The 17,959-nt window shown below is 46.4% G+C and overlaps 2 protein-coding genes across 7 annotated transcripts in view; both read left to right on the top strand.

Annotated features, from left to right (window-relative positions):
* Nucleotides 1-17,959, top strand: part of LOC118510213 (neurocalcin homolog) — a 108,311-nt gene that overhangs the window by 7,109 nt on the left and 83,243 nt on the right. The window lies entirely within an intron of this gene.
* Nucleotides 1-17,959, top strand: part of LOC118510211 (neuronal calcium sensor 2) — an 88,787-nt gene that overhangs the window by 4,722 nt on the left and 66,106 nt on the right. The window contains exon 1 of one of the 3 annotated variants that reach the window (XM_036051758.1): nt 223-2,542. The exons of 1 other annotated variant lie outside the window; for it this stretch is intronic. In XM_036051758.1, the coding sequence (XP_035907651.1) occupies nt 2,408-2,542 (135 nt within the window). In that variant the 5' untranslated portion in view covers nt 223-2,407. Of the gene's footprint in view, nt 1-222; nt 2,543-16,640; nt 16,777-17,959 lie in introns of those variants that run through there. One more of the 3 variants, XM_036051759.1, reaches the window with a different exon arrangement.

Here is a 17,959-nt window from a genome sequence, read left to right as displayed (position 1 = left end):
AGAGCAGTCCGGCGGGTTTATTGATCGTTTTGTCCATTTTTCGTATCATCCCCCCCCCCCTCCTTCACATGATGGAGCCATATCGCCCGTGCCGGTATCTCGTTTGTTGCGGCACACATTCGGGGCTGGATTTGGGCAAAGCAAGACCACCACCACCACCGTCCCGGCATCGTGACAGTTTTGTTGGAGAAGGAAAATAAGCATTATAGTAACATATTATGGGATGATTATTGAACGAATTTTATGAATTATGAACCATTTTTGGTACAGTTTTGCATACTTTTGGGCGTATTTGTTGAGGGTTTGGTGAAAAGTGCGCCTAGAAGTATGCAATCTGCATATCGTAATTGCAATACAAACGAAGTTATTGTCCCTTTTCGACAAGAATATGGTGCCTTGGAAAACGATTTTCCCCTTTCTTCCGCTAGCTGATCGTGTGGAGAGCAATCGATTGCGAGTTTCGAAGCGATTCGCTCTGTTTTATTGTAGTTTGTTGCTCCTTCCGGACTGTCCTAATAATTTATGTTCCCCTATTTTGGGAAAGAAAATGTCCTCGTTGTGTAAGGATAAGAAGAAGCTTATAGGAAGGTTCCCTATTGAAAAAGAATCCCTTTAAGCTGCTGAACGATCTCAGTTAAACATTTTCTGCTGTAAGAAAAAAAGCTCGTCGAATAACTCTTTTGTCTCGCCAATTTTTCACCTACACCGGAAAAGCGTTTTTCCATCTCCAAGACAATTAGTGCCAATTGTTCGATGGCATTCCGGCCGCGGTGGCTCGAATCACTTTTGGCTGGACAAAAATTTCCAGCTGAAGCCACAGTCTCACAAACTTCTCTTTCGTTGAGCATGGACGTGCGGGAAGATTTCCTACGGGCCGAGAGTCGATCGCGCCGGGAGCATCGCGAAAAATGGCGACGCTCCTTTCCCATTCCAACGCATTCCAGCTAGATAGTGAGGAAATAAAACTTCTCTCTAATTGCTTGCGTTACGCTACGCCACGCACACACACACACACACACCGGGCGGCTGGAAGACTAACCTGCCCTAATTTCTTAATTGCACCCGCGTTCATCTCGCGACCGCCTGAAGCCGAAGCCTTTTACCGGGCATGCTCGCGACGTAACGCAGCGAGTAAGCAACGGGGAAACGATAACGAGAAGGAATTGGTCATCATTATCGAGTTAGTAAGGTGAAATGTTTTAATTGCGTTCAACTTACCCGGGCCCGCACTGTGTTCGGTCCAGTGGTGGTAGCGAGAGGCTAAGTTTTGGGTTTCTTTCAGCGTTTTTGGGGGAGTAATTCCATTTGTTCGATACGCTAAAGAGAATGGTCGCTAAGCCGCCCGCGGGGTTTGATGCTGATCGGGATTATTATGGTAGTTTTGGTTCGACTCGCAACGATTATCCATTAAGGGTGAGTCGAGTGCGGTGTGATTTTTATGAAAGCGTTCCTTTGTGTTCCATCCGTGGATGGTTTTGCTCATGCTCCATTTTTTTGTTGAGCCGTTTGGGGGGTTGTGTTTTCCGGCTTAAATTTCTTTCTTCCTGCAGGGGTTTTTTTTTCTGCTGTCCTCGAACAGCATCTCGGGTTTTCTGGCAGTGGGCCAGCGCGAGTAAACGAACCTTGGCATCGGCCCCAGTACCCAGGCCCGGCTGACCGGGGATTATAAATCAGAGAACATGATGGTGCTAGAGAAGTGGGAAGTAAAAGCAAAAAAAAACGAATGCACCAGGAAAAACTGCGCCAGTCTCATCATCAGCTGTATGGAAATCGCCGTCGTGCCACGCCACTCCACTCGAATTGAATGGAGGACAGTTTGGATTTAATTTTTCGAATAGTTTGCGCTGCGTTCGTCCACCTTTTTTTTTGAACACATGCAGCATTCCATATTGAAAAATTCTGCAGCGGCACCGATTGCACATACTGCGCCAGCGAGATGGGATAGATGGGCTACCGTGCCATCTGATGGGACAGCGGTTCAAGCCAATTAAAATACTTCATTAACTGTTTTCCCTATTTTTGTGCGGATGGAAGGTTTCCGGATCGTGTGACTTCCCGTTTCTGTTGGTGATAATTGGTTGGTTTGTTGGTAGAAGGAAATTTCATGTCGAGAGCGAAAATGTGCAAGGTTCAACGTGTATTCGAAAAGGGTAGAATGTAAGTAGTTTAAAAAACATTACATTGAAACATGTAAGCTGATGTGCAAAAAAGTCTGGTTAGAAAAAAAAACGGGCGAAAGCATGTCGTGTCGCGTTTTCGACAGTTCTTCATCAAGCGGTGCATATCGTTCTGTTATCCCTGCCGGTAAGAGTGTCAAGTGCCTCGCGTGGTTGATCTGTTACCCCGCCGAAAGCTACCTGATTTACGCGCCAGTCGTTTATTTTCATCCATCTGCATCCGTCAACGGATGCCTTCCGTTCGCTGTGCCGCCCATCGTTACTACAGCTCATCCTCCGCACGTCGATCGCATCGTGGCACCGCATCACTCTTCTGCATTGCTCGCCGATGGAAGCAGGAAGCGGCCGCCCAGCGTTTTGTTCAGGTAAGTTGAAAAGTTTTACACGCTTATACTCATTTCATCGTAATCATTATTCACACCTTTCCTCGGTGAAGGGAGATTTAGGAGGCGCGATGCATCGTTTGCCCCACCTAAATAGCTAAGGATGGTTGCATGTACGGCGTTTGACCGGTAGCATGGTGTGTTTAAGCTTCATCATGTTGGTACATGGTGCATTCTTGGGATAAATTGCTGCAGAACTAGCACACGGGATGGTTATTGATGAAAGGCGGCGTTAATCTTGTACTACAGTATGAAAATGGGAAATTTAATTTAATATTAATTTTAATATGTTGCATACCTTTAGGCGATTTTCAATTATGAAAATTATTTTTTTTAAGTTGCGAATTATATTATAAAAATAAAATTTATTTTGCTTGTTTCTACATTAACTAGCTTTTGTTAGTTAGTGCGTCAGGAGGACTAGCGTCTCTACAGTGTAGAACAGGAGCTTCCTATGACTTATGACCCGGTGCATACATTTAGGCTGAAAGCGTAGATTAACCACGTGATATCATACAGGCCAATCTAAATAGTTTCATTTAATTTTGTGTACAAACGGTTTCTGACACATTTTTCTTCTTCAAATGGTTGCACAAACTGCTTTTCATCGAATTTTCTTCGTCTTCATCACTTCTGTGAAGGTTATGTACTAGAAAAGCAGAACCTGTAGGAAATAAAGACGTTGTCATAAATATTGGATTCACAATGTGCTGTATTTTCTTGATCCTGCAAACACACACACAGACCCAGCGGAAGGAGAACCTAATTTTCTTAAGTAGAAATAGAAACATATTTCACGTTTACGAATGTGCTACAAGGTCAAAGGACCGGGGGCGGTGAACGGAAGCGGGCGAGCTAGCTAGCACGCTGTGATAGTTTGATACAGGAATATGCAAATTAATTCTACATCAAGCCTAGCCAAAAAAAAGAAATAGGAGGAAGCACATCCAACCGTAATCTTTTCGCGGTTCAGACCGATAGTCCGGGCATAGACTTCAGTTGTCCTTGTTGTGAAATGCTCGGCTCGTGTTTTGGTGGTTTGTTGTACGGCTATCTATCTGCTTTTGCTACACGACGACGACGACGACGACGACGAGCTCCTAGTGAAAAGCTCTCCGAAAGCAAGGAGTTGTACTGTGCTCCGCTTAATTGTAGCTTGATGTTGGGTCTGGGGATTTTTCCCCCGTTAGCATTCTATCAAAAGAACGACCCCTTGGTGGTGGTTGGTAACCACCCTGCAGAAGAAGGATACACAAAGCATTTCGCGGGTTACGCTGTTTCGAATATTGTAGACGCGTGTTTTGAGCATATTTGGTAGTTTAGAAAGTAGAAGTCATTGGCAGAAAGCTGGCGGGCTCCTGCTTCTCGGGCGGCCTTTTTGCCACCATTCTCCTCTAGTGGGGTAGTTTTGCGTGTCGATGATCAAGATTGTCTCCCTAAAGGGGTCGGTTCGCTAGTGGTACTGTTTTATTTATTTCGTTTGGAAAGTTTTCCTGTCCGATAGGAGACGATGTGTTGTGGGTGCGATAAGTTTTTCGGAGGTTGGAAAGCGGAAAGAAAGCTGTTGATTAATGATTTGATTACGTTTTGGAGGGTTGACTCTGTGGGGAGTTGTGGCCAGCAGCGGCACTATCGCTGTGTGTGTCGTAATATTAATCGATTTGGCATAATTTTTAAGGAAACTTGAAAATGGCTTGAAACCACATTAAACAACTTCCAAAACGTTAAGTCAATAAATTTGCCCAGTGTATCCGGGGGGAAAGAAATTCATTTTTATGGAATAATTACGTGTCAATGCGTTCGGGTTATTCGATTGACCAAAATCATGCCCGATCTTGATTGCCCTCTTGAGAGCACCCAGGCTTTTGGCAAACCACTCGATGGACTGTGACAGCCGATTTTCAACACACCCGCTTCCTACTTAGGAATGTTCTCTGCCCGCATCCTGACCGGCTGTTGGACTGTTGGGCAATTTCTAATTGAATGACAATTTCATTAGAATGTGCAACATCCCATATCGAATTGGGAAGAAACATGCATGTACAAAGGACCGACCGAATCTCGATACGTTCGATTGCTGTACGTGGGAACAGATTTAGTTTCGATGCAGGATGTGCATCGTTGGACGCAAACTCAATTTTCCCATCCCAATGCTACCGGAAACCAGTGCCAATCCCGACTGATTTTTTTCTTTTTTATACCCTTTTGAATTTGATTCGTTTCTGTTTGTTGTTTTTTAGTTTTTAATATCAGGTGTCGATAAGTAACTTGCGTGGAAATCAGATAAAACATGTAAAGAAAATTAGTGAAATAGGCCATTGAATATGTAAATTAGGTTAACTTGTGAAAATCGATTGCATACCTTTAGGCGCTCTCAAGGTGTTTTCAATTTTTTACACCCAGGTTGCATACCTTTAGGCGTGGAGGGAGATTTTTCCCAACTGACAAATCTAATCAAGTGCCTAAATGAATTAAAATAATATATTATTTCTCCCCATCCAATGCTACCATAAATCTACATCATCTACCGCTGTGAGTTAATTGAAAGTGCCAGTGCCCAAAAATGTCGCCCCAGCCCTTTCCGAGGGTATGAGTAAGTGCTGTCCTGTAGGCAAATGTACACACTTGTTGTAAGCTAATAGACTCATTTAACATTATAGAAAAGCTAGTAGCCCCACTCATTCCGGCCCAGCTTATTACGTGAAATAAATGGGCGGGCGGGCGAACTAAACGAATAATCTCTTACTCACAGCCTTGCTGCTGTCGGATGCGTACCACAGCAAACACTTATCGCACGGCGGCCGTTACGCCACCGTATGCAGTTTGACTATGCGGCTCACATCGGCATCGGCAAGAAGGATCGTTACTTTTTGGTTACCTCCACGTGAGTGAGGCAGAGAGAGAGAGAGCGAAGAAAAGCGACCAGAAATTCAACGCCCGCACAGTGGTGAACCTTTTCACCCACTCGAAGGTGAGCTTTTGGAGGACGGCGTGGCGTGTGTGTGTTCTTTTTAGCTTTTATTTCACCTCCGCCGCGATGATTGTAGCGCGCCCTCCCAGAAGGCTCACTCGCTACGTATTATATGCTCGTACGTGCAAATATGCCAATGATTCCCTTACATTTTCCTCCTTCCAGGCCCGTGCCCGTTGCAATCCCCAGCTGGTATGCGTATAATTATGTAATATGGAAATTAATGGGCGCTATAATTCAGAAAATTAATCCAACTTTTTACCGCCCGCCAGCGCAAGCTGCACCGGTAACAATGTGTGTCGGGCTGGGCTGTTGTTGCTGTAAGGCGAGCGAACCGTTTATGGCTAAAGGATACGTGGTTCAGAAGGACGTGCGTGTGTGACCGTCAGCCCCTGGTGCACAGGGCCCGAAACCCCTTTCGCTCGGTGGTCGCCCTGGGAGTCAGTTTGCTTAGGTGGTTTTAGTTTTTCTGGGGCTGGGTTTTTGGCTTTGCATTCTTCTCCAAATTTTGTACTGATGCTGCCGGCTGCGCTTTTTTGTGTGTTGGCCAAACGGCAGACTCTTTCCACTGCATCGATACCCGACCTCGAATCCTGCTGTGTGTGTGTGTGGCCGCGGCTACAAAAGCACATACTACATATCCTTGAAACCTTTCGTGTGGTGCTGTTCATTGTGCATACCATTTACTTCTTGAGAGGGAACTGCCTGCCTGAGGGAGAGCCTGGTAAGGTTGACCGGGAAAAGCATCCAGCGTAACGCACGCCGAGACTCGTTGGAGCCCTCTTGGGAAAGCTGGCTGTTGCAGAGGTCTACGAGGGTACGCGTGGCGGATGTGTATTTCAGGCTCACAGCAGAGCGCGCGCGAGCCCCATCACACAAGAAAAGTTGAATCATGCTTATTACCACCGGTTAGAAGAAAAGGTCGAAGGTTGCCACTTGCCCGTAGAGCTGTGCGTGTAAAATGGGGTAGGTGCGTGAAAATTGTTTGCCCCACAGTCCTAGATTATTGCCATCGCCGGTATAGCGCAGAGAAAATTATGATTCCTTCTTCTCGGCTCTCGGTCGTGTTAGCGGCCGCATGCATGCTGATTGGTTATTTGCATATTTTCTTGATTTCATGCTGAGCACTCACCACAGGGTGATGTTCTCGTTCTCGTGCTGCAGCAGCAGCTTTTTTCCTGCTCGAAAGCAATTGTTTTGCGTTCCCGTTTGCCACACGCGCTTGTCGAGAATCGATCGAGCATTACACGAGATTACTGGCGAATTCTCAATTACTGTCATGCAGCAGCATGCAGGAAAACGGTGGTGTAAGCGCTCGGTGATGATTGAACCGGTAATTTTGTACCATGAAAACTATGGCCGGACCCTTTTTTGTTTCGGCCCAAACGTGTGCGAGCGTTATGCAAATTGTTTGCCTTTAAGCGCATGCAGCTTACTGCACGGCATGTAGTTAAAGCCGATTAATAGGAGAGCAATTTCAAAATGGGTCAATTGGATGGATTTCGCTTTTATTGTGCGGTGAATAAAAAAGGGTTTTTTTTTTGAATTACTCATTCAAAGGGGTCTTAAAGTTGTGAAAAATAAAATGAAAATGAAAGGATGTATGGTAAATTGCATAGTTTCGGGGGCTGTTTTCGATATGTAAAACTTATCGCGCCTAAAAGTATGCAATCTTCGTTAGATATCTATTATTTTGCTTAAAACCTCCAAAATTATGATCGATTATCGTTATCACAATCAAGAAGTAGTAGAAGTAGAAAATATTGCTCCAAACACTTACGTTCATCTGCAGTCTCATGCGTAAGACCTTGAACCTTGGTTTAGTTAACGCTTTTTGGCGCTGTGGCAGTACGTGGCGACATGTTCTTACGCTACCCCTTAAGGCGCCGTGATTGAACAATGTGACGGGGCGCTGGAAGTTCTGGTGTCGCCGTTGCGATGGTTCATTCTATCCACGGATGCCCCTGAAGCTCTCCCCAAGTGCGTTTCGTTCAGTACAGTTTGCATGCCTTTTTTTTTGCTTAGCCCTGCTCACCCCAGCTGTGACAAGATTTTTCCCGGCAGCAGTAGATGAAAAGATAGGAACCTTGCTCCTCTTAAGCCCACTGCAAGTACTTGACACCGTGTATCGCACACGCCCTTGGAGCAAGTCCAAATGAACCAACGGTACTGCTGTGAGGAGTGTGCCTACTGAGATTAAGCTTAGCACTGTGGCCGTTTTCTTCGAGTGTGTGTATCCGTGTGTGTATACGCTGGAGTCCTTGAAGGAACCACCGTGCACCGAAAAAGAACAACTTTGTCTGGGAGCTACGTGTCGATGATATATGAACGGTGAGGGGAACTCTGTATTCAAAGCAAGCGAGCTACAGTATTTTCCCTTTGCGAAAGAATGGCCAAAAATAATGGATCTCAAGAAGCAACATCTCCCCAGTCCACCTTTTGTTGTTCGCCACCGCTATCAAACCTCGCTGCAAAACCTCGTATTTTGTGAAGTCTTCATAGTGCAGATTTATTCCCAATAAAAATAAAGGCGAAGTAATATCAAGCGTCGGTCGAAGCTGACGAAGTTCTCCTTTGTGCATCATAACTGGAGCACAAACAATTCGTGTTGTTTATTTGCGATTGTACCTGGACGAAGAAGGGCTACATTTTCCACCGGGCTTGTTCGAAAATGGGGTTGTTTGTTTGCGTATTTGCTGTGCGCCTTTTGCCCCTTTGGAAAAACCTTTCAATTCGATGATGGCTTTCTAATCTTGTTTTCAGCGTTAGAAGGATCAAAACAACTGGCGGTGTTTGTGGTCGTTTTAGGTTCGATCATCGTGCCTTCATCGTATTATCCGTTTTGTAGGATAATATGTGCTGGTAGCTCTCTCGAATCTCACTCAGGTCTCAGACCGAGCGTGTGTCTGAGTGTGAGTGGTCTGCCTCTTCTCGTCCACCCATCGGAATGCAACGATGTTGCAGTGAAATGAAGTTTTTCTTGATGTAGTTATTTTTTATTGCTGCTTTCCAAGATTGCTGTGCACAGTGGTACGGTGGTTGAAAGCGGGCACCCGACATGACGGTGCCTCCAATGGATCCGGCAAACTTTCACGCCAAACTTGAATCGCTAGCCGAAGTTGGCAGCACATAATCGGATACTTTGTGGGAAGCGATAGTTGGCTGCAGACAACGGTTAGGATCGTCTATGTTATTTTGTACTTTGGTACACTTTGCTGGTACGGTTCGCGTAATGAATAACAACTTCCAAGCCAAGCACTGAGTTACTGACGACTCGATTTCTTTCTTCGTGCAAGGTAAATTTTCCATAATGAACATAGAACGTATTTTTTCTCGCTCTGGGATTATCTGCAACGTGACTTTCGATGAGATGGCGGGGTATTTTGATTCGATGCAAAGCTCCATACACGGTCGGAATTGTACAATCTAGGGTTAAATATCCTGCAGAGTTAATATCCAACGAGTATTCATCTAAACTCTCAACTCTCCTTCTTCGTAAGCCACAAAACTTATTATACGCAATCAACAACTAATTTACTTTTGAATGAAATGTCCCCCACATGTCCCACTGTGCTGCGGCACAAGTTCCCAAAGAGTGACCTTTTGCTTGGCGGAGACATGCGGGCCATATTAAAACGATGCAAAAGTCCTCGGTTCGGCCGGCGGTGATGAACAATTCGGTGTACTCTTCGCGCTACCCCGACGAATGTCGAATGCAAATGACATCGAAACGATGGCGGTTGCCGCTGGAAGCCATCAGACAGTAGCCAGCCACCACCGGAGCCCCCAGTGAGATGCAATAAAGCAAGCCCATGAAAGCCGAATTTAATAATCGTTATTCATGAGCATATTTTTGTGTAATGCTTCCTCGGGTCGTGATGGCTGGTTCTCGGTAGAGAATACTCAGGTCACCTTTTTTGTTGCAAACGGAATCAATGAAGTACAGGAACAGGAAACGGATCCTTAAGGCCGGCTCCGAGTGGGGGTGCTGGTGAGGCTCTGAGGTCCCTTCTCGTTGCTGTTGCACCTTCCACACTGGACGGATTCCTCTGGAGTCTAGCTGCAGTTCCTACTGTCCCACAGGGATTTTGATTCGTGGTGGATTCTTGCTGTGTTCACTGTCGGGGCTCTCTGCTCTGGCTTCTGCAGCATGGGAGAGATTATGATGCATTATAGCTTCGTCTCTAGAATTTCTGGACCACTGGGCGAGTTAGCAAAGGGAGTCAACAGCTAAACCAACATGAATGGGACAGAGTTCTGACAAATCTTTCCCACATTGTTCGTGTGAGTCACGTTCCTAGTGCGGAAATTTAAAACTCTACAAAAACAGAGTTGTGGCAGAAGTGGCTCTAATCCCTTGTAGAATTCGCAACATTTTAGAGTGTTGAAAACATTCGTGGATGGGTTCTTAAGGTAAGGTGTGCGAAGCGAAAGTTTGCCCTTAATAACCCAATTCCGAAAGCTGAAAAGAATGGACCAAAACGCCTCGACGTCGAAATGTGTTACATTTACACGTTCTGGAGTGTGTTCTCGCCACGTTCGTTCGTTCGTTCGTTCGTAGCATAAATGTAACGAAATCTCCTGATACCTCACGGCAACGAACAATACCGAATCCTTTCGCCCGTTGTTGGCACCCAGTTTGAACCCCGGGTCGCCCCACCCACCGAAAGGCCCCCTTTAAAACCGTCCGCCCGTGCTCGCCCCAAACCATTCAAACAAACAAATGACGAAAGCGCGACTGTCACGCGAGTGAAATGCTTTATTTTTACTACTTTATAATCCTCGGCGTCTCGTGAGCTGCTGCTGCAACACTGCTGGCCTGCAATTTGGTGCCTGATGTGTGGCTGTGTGTGCCCGTGTGCCCGTTGGTTGGTTTTGAGTGAAGGCAACAATTATAGCACTCGAAAGCACCTCCTCGCTTTTGGTTCTCATTTCTCGGTGCAGGACGAGTGTGAGTCAACTACGACTGTTCCTCGCTAAGCTATTCACACAGCACAACCCTGCTGGCCTCCCGGCGAGAAGAAGGAAGGACCAAACCCAGGGAAAAGGTGTTAGTGCATGGTGCAGGATTATGAAAGTACTTCTACTATCCGCTCTCTTTTTTTCGTTGTTGGTGTCGCTATTCGTCGCTGGCCTTCCGCATGATACTGTGAGCGAATCGGTACCCTGTCATGCATCGCGTCACACGGCTTCTGCACGGTGCTTGACCGAGCTCTCAGTACACGGGCTTTTGTCGTCATCTGTGATGGAGTGCACCTTCTGGCGGGTTGATTTTGTACCGTAGAATGCCGTAGAACTGTTCTTTCCCCGAAGTGCGCGGAGTGTCTCTATATGATGATTCGCCTGTTTTTGTATTTGCGTGACACACATACACACACACACACTGGCCCAAACTATGATTCTTTCACATTTGGAGTCAACAATAGCTCGGCGAGTTTTGATGGCGATAGTCACGAATGAATTTTTAAGTGAGTAATTTGAAAACGGCTCGGGACACGTTCCTCGGTGCGAGGTTCGGAGGCGTGCTTCATTTATTTGCAGACCGTGCTTACCTCCTCGTGTGATTGTGTGTGTTTTTTTTAAATTTATTTAGATCACATTAAGTTTGATGGGTAGTATAATTAAACATGACACGAGAGCTCTGGGTGGGTTCGGGAGACATTTAAATTCGCGCCTTGCTAACCGCAAACGCCTAGATTTAGGCAACTTCAACAGAGCGCGTTATAGCTTTAAATAATTATAACTTTTATTTCCATTCCAAGATCGGTTTCAATGAGCCAAAAGTAATCATTTCCGATAAATTATATGCCTCAGAATTGATTCCCAGCGCACAGGTGGTAATTATTTTCAACCAACAATATCCGGATTCCCGTACCGTTGTGAAGCCAACCATGGAAGCCAACCGGCGCATACAGGTTCCGTCCCCATAAATCACGACCAATCGTTACCCCGTTAATGCACTTAACAGCAACGTTTACGGTGGCGTTGATTTGTTGCACCGCTAAGCAGTATATTTATATATGTACACGTACCGTCCCACTGCCACTGCAAAACCGCGCCGCAACAAAAGGGCAGCGCGTGGATGTCCTTCTTTGCAACAATTGCCAGCATGTATATCCTAATTTTGCATATAATTTGGCCCGCGTTTTTGTTCTCGGTGTGTGTGTGGCTGTGCAATTGCTTTGAACTATCAATAATTTATGCCACCCACCAAATGACGACCGGCCACGGGAGGCGTGTTAGTTTGCTGCTGCTGCTGCTGCTGTTGACCGTTGATGAAATTCGCCAACAATCGAAGGGCCGTCCGAAACCTTGACCCTCCCGAGGCGACCCGGGAGTTCCCGGGTTTGCTAACAAACCGGGTTATTACCATAATCACCACCTTCGGTTCGGTCGGTTTTGTCGTGCTGGTCCTGAAATCCTGGACCGTTTAGACGGTATAGATCATAGCGCTGTGCTCTGTCTAGGCTGGGAATTCTGGAATACATTGGATAGAATCCATAACTGGCACAGCTGAGAGGCAGGCAGGAGAGGAAACGCTCGACATTAGTATGAAATTACAGTGTCGATGGTGTGTGAGGCTGGTGGCCAGCCATCGATGGTATGTGAAGATACGAATTTCTCATCAGCAATGCCCTGGAAGCTATGCGTGATGCGCATTGAAACGATGGCGCTCGTTTTGGCTGCTGCGTATGCTGCTGTATGCAGGACATGCGGGACTTCGGAGTGTCGTTTGCGTGCGGTAATGGGTTATGAAGTGTGGCAAGAGTTCGCACAGGGTGTTGGAATTTAGGTCTACCGGTGGATTGTCTAGAACCGCTGCAAGTGGTTAAATGATACTAGTGAAGCTCGGAGGATGAGCTGAAGACCGATAATCAAATTGGCAATTGCCACTATACCCTGATGGTTAACCCCCCCCCCATTCAAAGCACTCTAAACATGCGTGTGAGGCATTGATGACAGCCGTGCCAACAGTGACAGTCAGAGTATTAATCCGGAAACAAGGTAATAAATAAACACACATTGCATAAATTTAGGCGGTGTGTAATAGAAAAAACCACGCCTGCTTGAATGCAATTTTCTTAGCAAAGCAGCCCCTAAAGTTCTGCCATTCGCACGTCAGAAGGATGATTTTTGTTGGCTTGTTTGTCAGTTTTAACCAGGCTGTCAACTGACTAGAATCATGTGAGGCTTAATATTCCCTGACAGCAGGGAAGCACCGTTCGTTCGTGTATGTCTCCAGTTGGAGAAATAATTTCCCATCACACGGTCTGGTTGTCTGTCTGTCTGTCTGTCCAACAAGCACTTTCGCTAGTCTGCTCTCGAATGTCCCATGACGATTGGGCTATAGGCCCAAAACTCCCAAGGACGAGCCGAGCGTTATAAATAGTCGAAAGCTATTTGTAATTATTTTGCCACAAGAAGCTTTGCGGTCAAGCATACACACACACTCACCTGTCATCTTTTTGGACCAGCCTAGGAAACGTTTGTCTCGTTGCGAATTGTTTGGATTGTTGCGCGGCGTTCTGCTTGTCATCGTTCGTCTTCCCGTCCCACACCCAGCTTGTTATCTGCCGAGATATCTAATTTGTTGTCACTTGTGGTAATCGAAATTATCCAAAATGATGAATCGCCTCAAACAATATGGCGCCTCCCAACGGCCACCACACGGTCCTAGGTCGCAATTATCCTTGCCGGTACCGGATCGAACTCTGGGGAGGGTGGTTGTGTGGCTGTGGGTTGTAAGTAGCAGCCGTTACATGTTAGTCGGGTGGAAGGCGCCTGGTTTCGGTGAGATCAATTTTGCTAGGGATTTATCACTGTTACGTGCGTTATCGTAGTCGACGATTGGCTCGATGATAAAAGGCACGACCCAACCTTGGTCTACCGAAAACCGAAAAGAATGAATAAGCGCCAGCGATTTGTACTCTCTAACTAGAATTTAAATAAGCTTCGGTAGGCACAAGGTGTGGCATCGATGAGCATTGGAGCAGCAGCTTAGGTAGATGGTGCGAGCGTTTCTTTTTTGTGACAAGCTATTCATTATAAACCTCAACCAACCCACTTACATTCCATGCGAGAATAAATTCGATGTTGCACCGGTCTCGACGGAGCTACGCTTGATTTGAGCTACGGGTGGATGCGTATTTTTAGGCGCAGAATGTGATAGGCGTAACGAAAAAAGTAGGTGAACATGAATTGTTGACTATTTTTAAAACAATGTTGAACTGCACCAACGGATGTTTGCTGTTGGGGCGGAGGGAAAGTAAACATACAATGTATGTGCCTAACGTACAATCTTATATTTATACAGAAGGTATTTAAAGTACTTACAAATTACCCCTTTAAGTGTATTATTGAGAGAAAAAAACTCACTTCCAACATTCTAGCGCAGTGAAGCGAAATTCTGCAGAAAATAGTGAAAGTTTGTCATCAAGATGCTTGGCATAACGGGTGGGCTGCCGCCGTTTGTCGTCGCAGTTTGCATTCGGTTTCACTTTTGGTCGATGAAAATAGCTTACTCAATCACGAGACCACAATGGATGCGGCTGCGGTGTGCAACTATTTTCGGTGCCGGTTGCACATTTGATGTTGATTATTTTTAGATCCATTCACTTGACTGCGCGATGCGTCCGGTTGTGCGGTAGTTTCTTTTTGGAGCTGTTAGAATGCACCCAATTCAAACGAACATGTGTCGTGACGGCTTGATGGAGAGTTAGATAAGGCGTACGATATTTATTTTTCGTTGGTTTGATAAATATCGGAAAAAGCAACGTCTCTTTAACGATGGGCCGCAGGAACGTCATGTAAATAATACCGAACAATCCAACCCATTAAATGCTTATGCCGACATCTCCACATCGAGTCGTGCGTCAGGCATCGTGATAGGCAGTGAAGCTTTAAGTTATACAGCAATTCTACAAGCCACAAACAATTATCTCTACTGCGCATTAACGTATTAGCTCCATTTGATTTGCTAAAATATGTTAAGCTCTCGTCTAAGCGTGCTCCCATTGTTTCGTTTGCTCATTCGCTCTACACTGACGTATGAGGCTGCATATTATTTCAATCAGCACATTAAGCACGGCACCGATTTTTCATGTGTTCATTCATTCAATTACATTAAAAAATAAGCAAAAGCGCGAACGCACAGCTTCCGGCTGCGTTGAAATCGAAGTGCGCGAACTTTTATTTATCCACCAGCAAGCAGTTCAGCAGTCTCTTATCTTTCACCTCCAACTGTGATATGATGAGTACTGGAGGGGAGGGAAAAATATTTATCTTGTACTCACTACAGCACCCGGTTCGGTTTGGCATCGGTCGGTGGTGCTTTATTCTATTCCCGGGCAAGAAGTTCATGCCCCATAGCAATTGGGGGAGCGTTTGTGGCGTGCGGTGGCCATTTTTTGTTGTTTTGTTTTGGGACGGAAGCCGGCGGGGAAGGGGAGATGGTGGAGCTGATTGGTATTTGTCTAATGTAAATATTTTGCACACTCCCGGGGTTCGGTGTTTTAGTTTCATTTGCTACTTCCTTAGTTTGTAATTATCTACCGCGTTCTACGTTTCTTACCCCACGGGTCCCATCTTAGCGTGTGTGTGTGTGTGTGTGTGTGTGTGTGTGTGTATTAGAGCAGTGGGAGGTATCCGCGAATTGGTACCAAACAGCGGTAAGATGCGATGCCGAGTGGAGCGAGTCCAGATAGAAGAGGTGGAGTATTAATGTGATGATTAGGGCAGGATATGGGTACGTTTATCTATGCGTGTCATGACCTCTCCCGTTCTGTACAGTCGTGTGTAGTCGTGGATTGGTGCATCTGCATGCGGTACCGTACCAGTTAATCTGATAATTAATGGCCATCTTTTCGAGCGATCGTGCAACGGTGTGAGATATCTGAATGCTGCCGATAACTGTGTCTACGACTACAATCAATCATGCACCGATTATTGGTGCGAGCGCATCGTTGAATGCCACTGCTGAGGCTGACCCTTTTGGTCGAAAGGGTAGGTAATCATCTTATTACCTTTACACATTGCCGCAAGTGATGCCTCGTCGATGGATCTCGCTAATGGACGAATGTCGATATTGCGTCGTTTAGCTTGCCGGAGACTTGCGGAGCTCAAAATATCACCTTCCCCGGTCTATCGGCGGCCCGGTAACGAGTTGTGGTTGATGATTACATTTATCTCATTTGTAGCGTGGTTAGGTGCGCGTCTGCCGGACGTCATCATCAGACACGGTGTACCCCCGCCGGTCGAATGGGCTATGGCTGAGGTCGCATGATGTATCGATGACGATGGTGCCTTGGGTGGTGCGCTTACATGTACCCCACGCCACGAGCAGCAGCGTCGTCGTGAAGTTGCACGCAATTGAACCTAACCTCACATCTCGTACATCATCCAAAACAATCGCTAATATGATCGTGTGATGGACGGGGAAGGGAAGGGAGCATTGCGCGCATTCCGAAAATGGAGCAATAGAGTCCGACGTTGCCGCAATATCGCAGCAGGGAAGCGGCATGGAAGCGAATGCCCATTGTACGCACCGCGACGCCGTGGTTGGAGGAAAATGGCAAAAGTATGTCTCTCTCCCAGTGAGTGGTATTATGAGCCCCAGGCTTTAAACCTCCGGCTGTGTGTGCTTTCGTTTGCTTTTCTGCGGTACGAGGAAAAACTCGGAGCGTCTGGGCCCCGGGTGGTGGTGATGTGCTCCGGCTTTCCTCACCGCAACATCGCGATTAGAGTGCTCCAAGCACACGTTGCGATACTTTCCACTGCATCTTCTATCCCGGGGATTTAACATCGATCTGACTGTATCTGGCTGTGCCTATGTGTGTGTGTGTACTGCGTGGAAGTTTTTCGCTTTTTTCGCGCCATGTTTGCTACACAATCCGGCCGGCTATTCCGGAGGCTTTTGTTTAGTTCGGTTGATCTGACATTTCCAGTTCAGTTCTTACTCTCTTCCCCGACTAACTTCACACCGAAGCGCGTTCGTGTTCTACTCCCGTGCTGTGGGTTTTTTTTTCCTGATGTGCTTTTAGTTCAACTCCTCTCCTGGCGTTGCTTGCTACGGCATCAAGATTCACATTCAGAGTGCGTGCTGCTGAATGAGCAATGAGCAGGAGTTGAAAGTTTTTGGCTTTCAAATAGAGAATTTGGTGGATGCGTACGTGGTTGCTTAGGGGTTTGAGAGTTATACGAGTGTACAAGTCAACGTGAAGAGCTTTTGAGAAAAGAAATGGACAAGGTATGTGAATCATATTATTATAAGCTTAAGTCCTCATTAGATCAGTGTCCTGCAGATGCCGATATCACGTACCTGTAAGACACTATCTCAGTAGCTAAGTTGGCATTTAGCTGTTCCATAGCGGTACGGCTCAATTTTAATTATAGCTCAACGTCCAAAGCGTCCGGGTATAATGACGCCTTTTCGATGATCACGAACCAAATAGCGGTAACGACCCAGCCATACCATAACTGCGTGCTTCCTGCGAAACCCTCGTACGTACTTTTAAAGCAACCCTACGTACGCAAGTTCCCTCGCACACAGGCGTTACGAACAGCCGAGACGTGACGTGCTCCTACCGAACACGATCACTTTCATTGTCATCTTTTATTTGACCACTTTTAATCGCTCCATTGTATGTGACCCGCTGTGTACGGATATGGTTCCCTGCTTGCATCATCTCGCGTCATCAGCGCTCAGGATCGGCCGGACGAAAACCGATGCCACCGTCGTCCACTTGCCTTGTCACATTTGCATTTGCGTACGCGGTCATCCATTTGTTGCTTGCGCTATTGCGTACGCTCGTACAGCCGTGCGAGAAGAAAACGCATCCGCAGCGCAGTGAGTTTGGAGGGAGTGGGAACACGATTCATACTCTTCTTTTTTCCCAGTGAAAGAGGGTCTATTGTGTGTATTGGAATTTGAACGGTTGGAACGAGCGACTGCTGAAATGCACTTCAAGTCACGCGTCTGACATTCCAAAATTGGCCATCCGCACCGGGGACCCAGCGCTCGAACCCTATTGACCATTAGCACCAAGGTAATGCAATAAAGGTGTGCCTGCACATTTGGAGCGCTGCGAGGTGCGAATGTTGATGACTTCCGGTGCGAGTGTTATCATTGCTGACAGTTTGGAGTGAATGTTCCCAAAAAGGGGGGGTGGTGGAACTGTAAAGTCCTCGGGCAGCCCTAGACCATGATGATAACAAGCGTGAAGCGTGCGTACCAGCGGTATTCTGTTGTCGTTGATGTCGATTTGACCAACTCCAACGGTGGACTGTGGCGAGAGGCACATCATCATCATCGAACGTTGTCTATTTCCGGTGCAGTTGATGTGTAGACTAATTAAACTCCCACACTCATTCTCGTTGACTGGAGGGCAAAACGATTTCACAGACTTGTGAGTCTTTCTGGTGCTGGTGTT

The sequence above is a fragment of the Anopheles stephensi genome, chromosome 3, assembly GCF_013141755.1.
Source record: "Anopheles stephensi strain Indian chromosome 3, UCI_ANSTEP_V1.0, whole genome shotgun sequence".
In the NCBI taxonomy this organism is placed as follows: Eukaryota; Metazoa; Arthropoda; class Insecta; order Diptera; family Culicidae; genus Anopheles; species Anopheles stephensi.
This window is presented reverse-complemented; position numbering and strand designations above follow the sequence as displayed.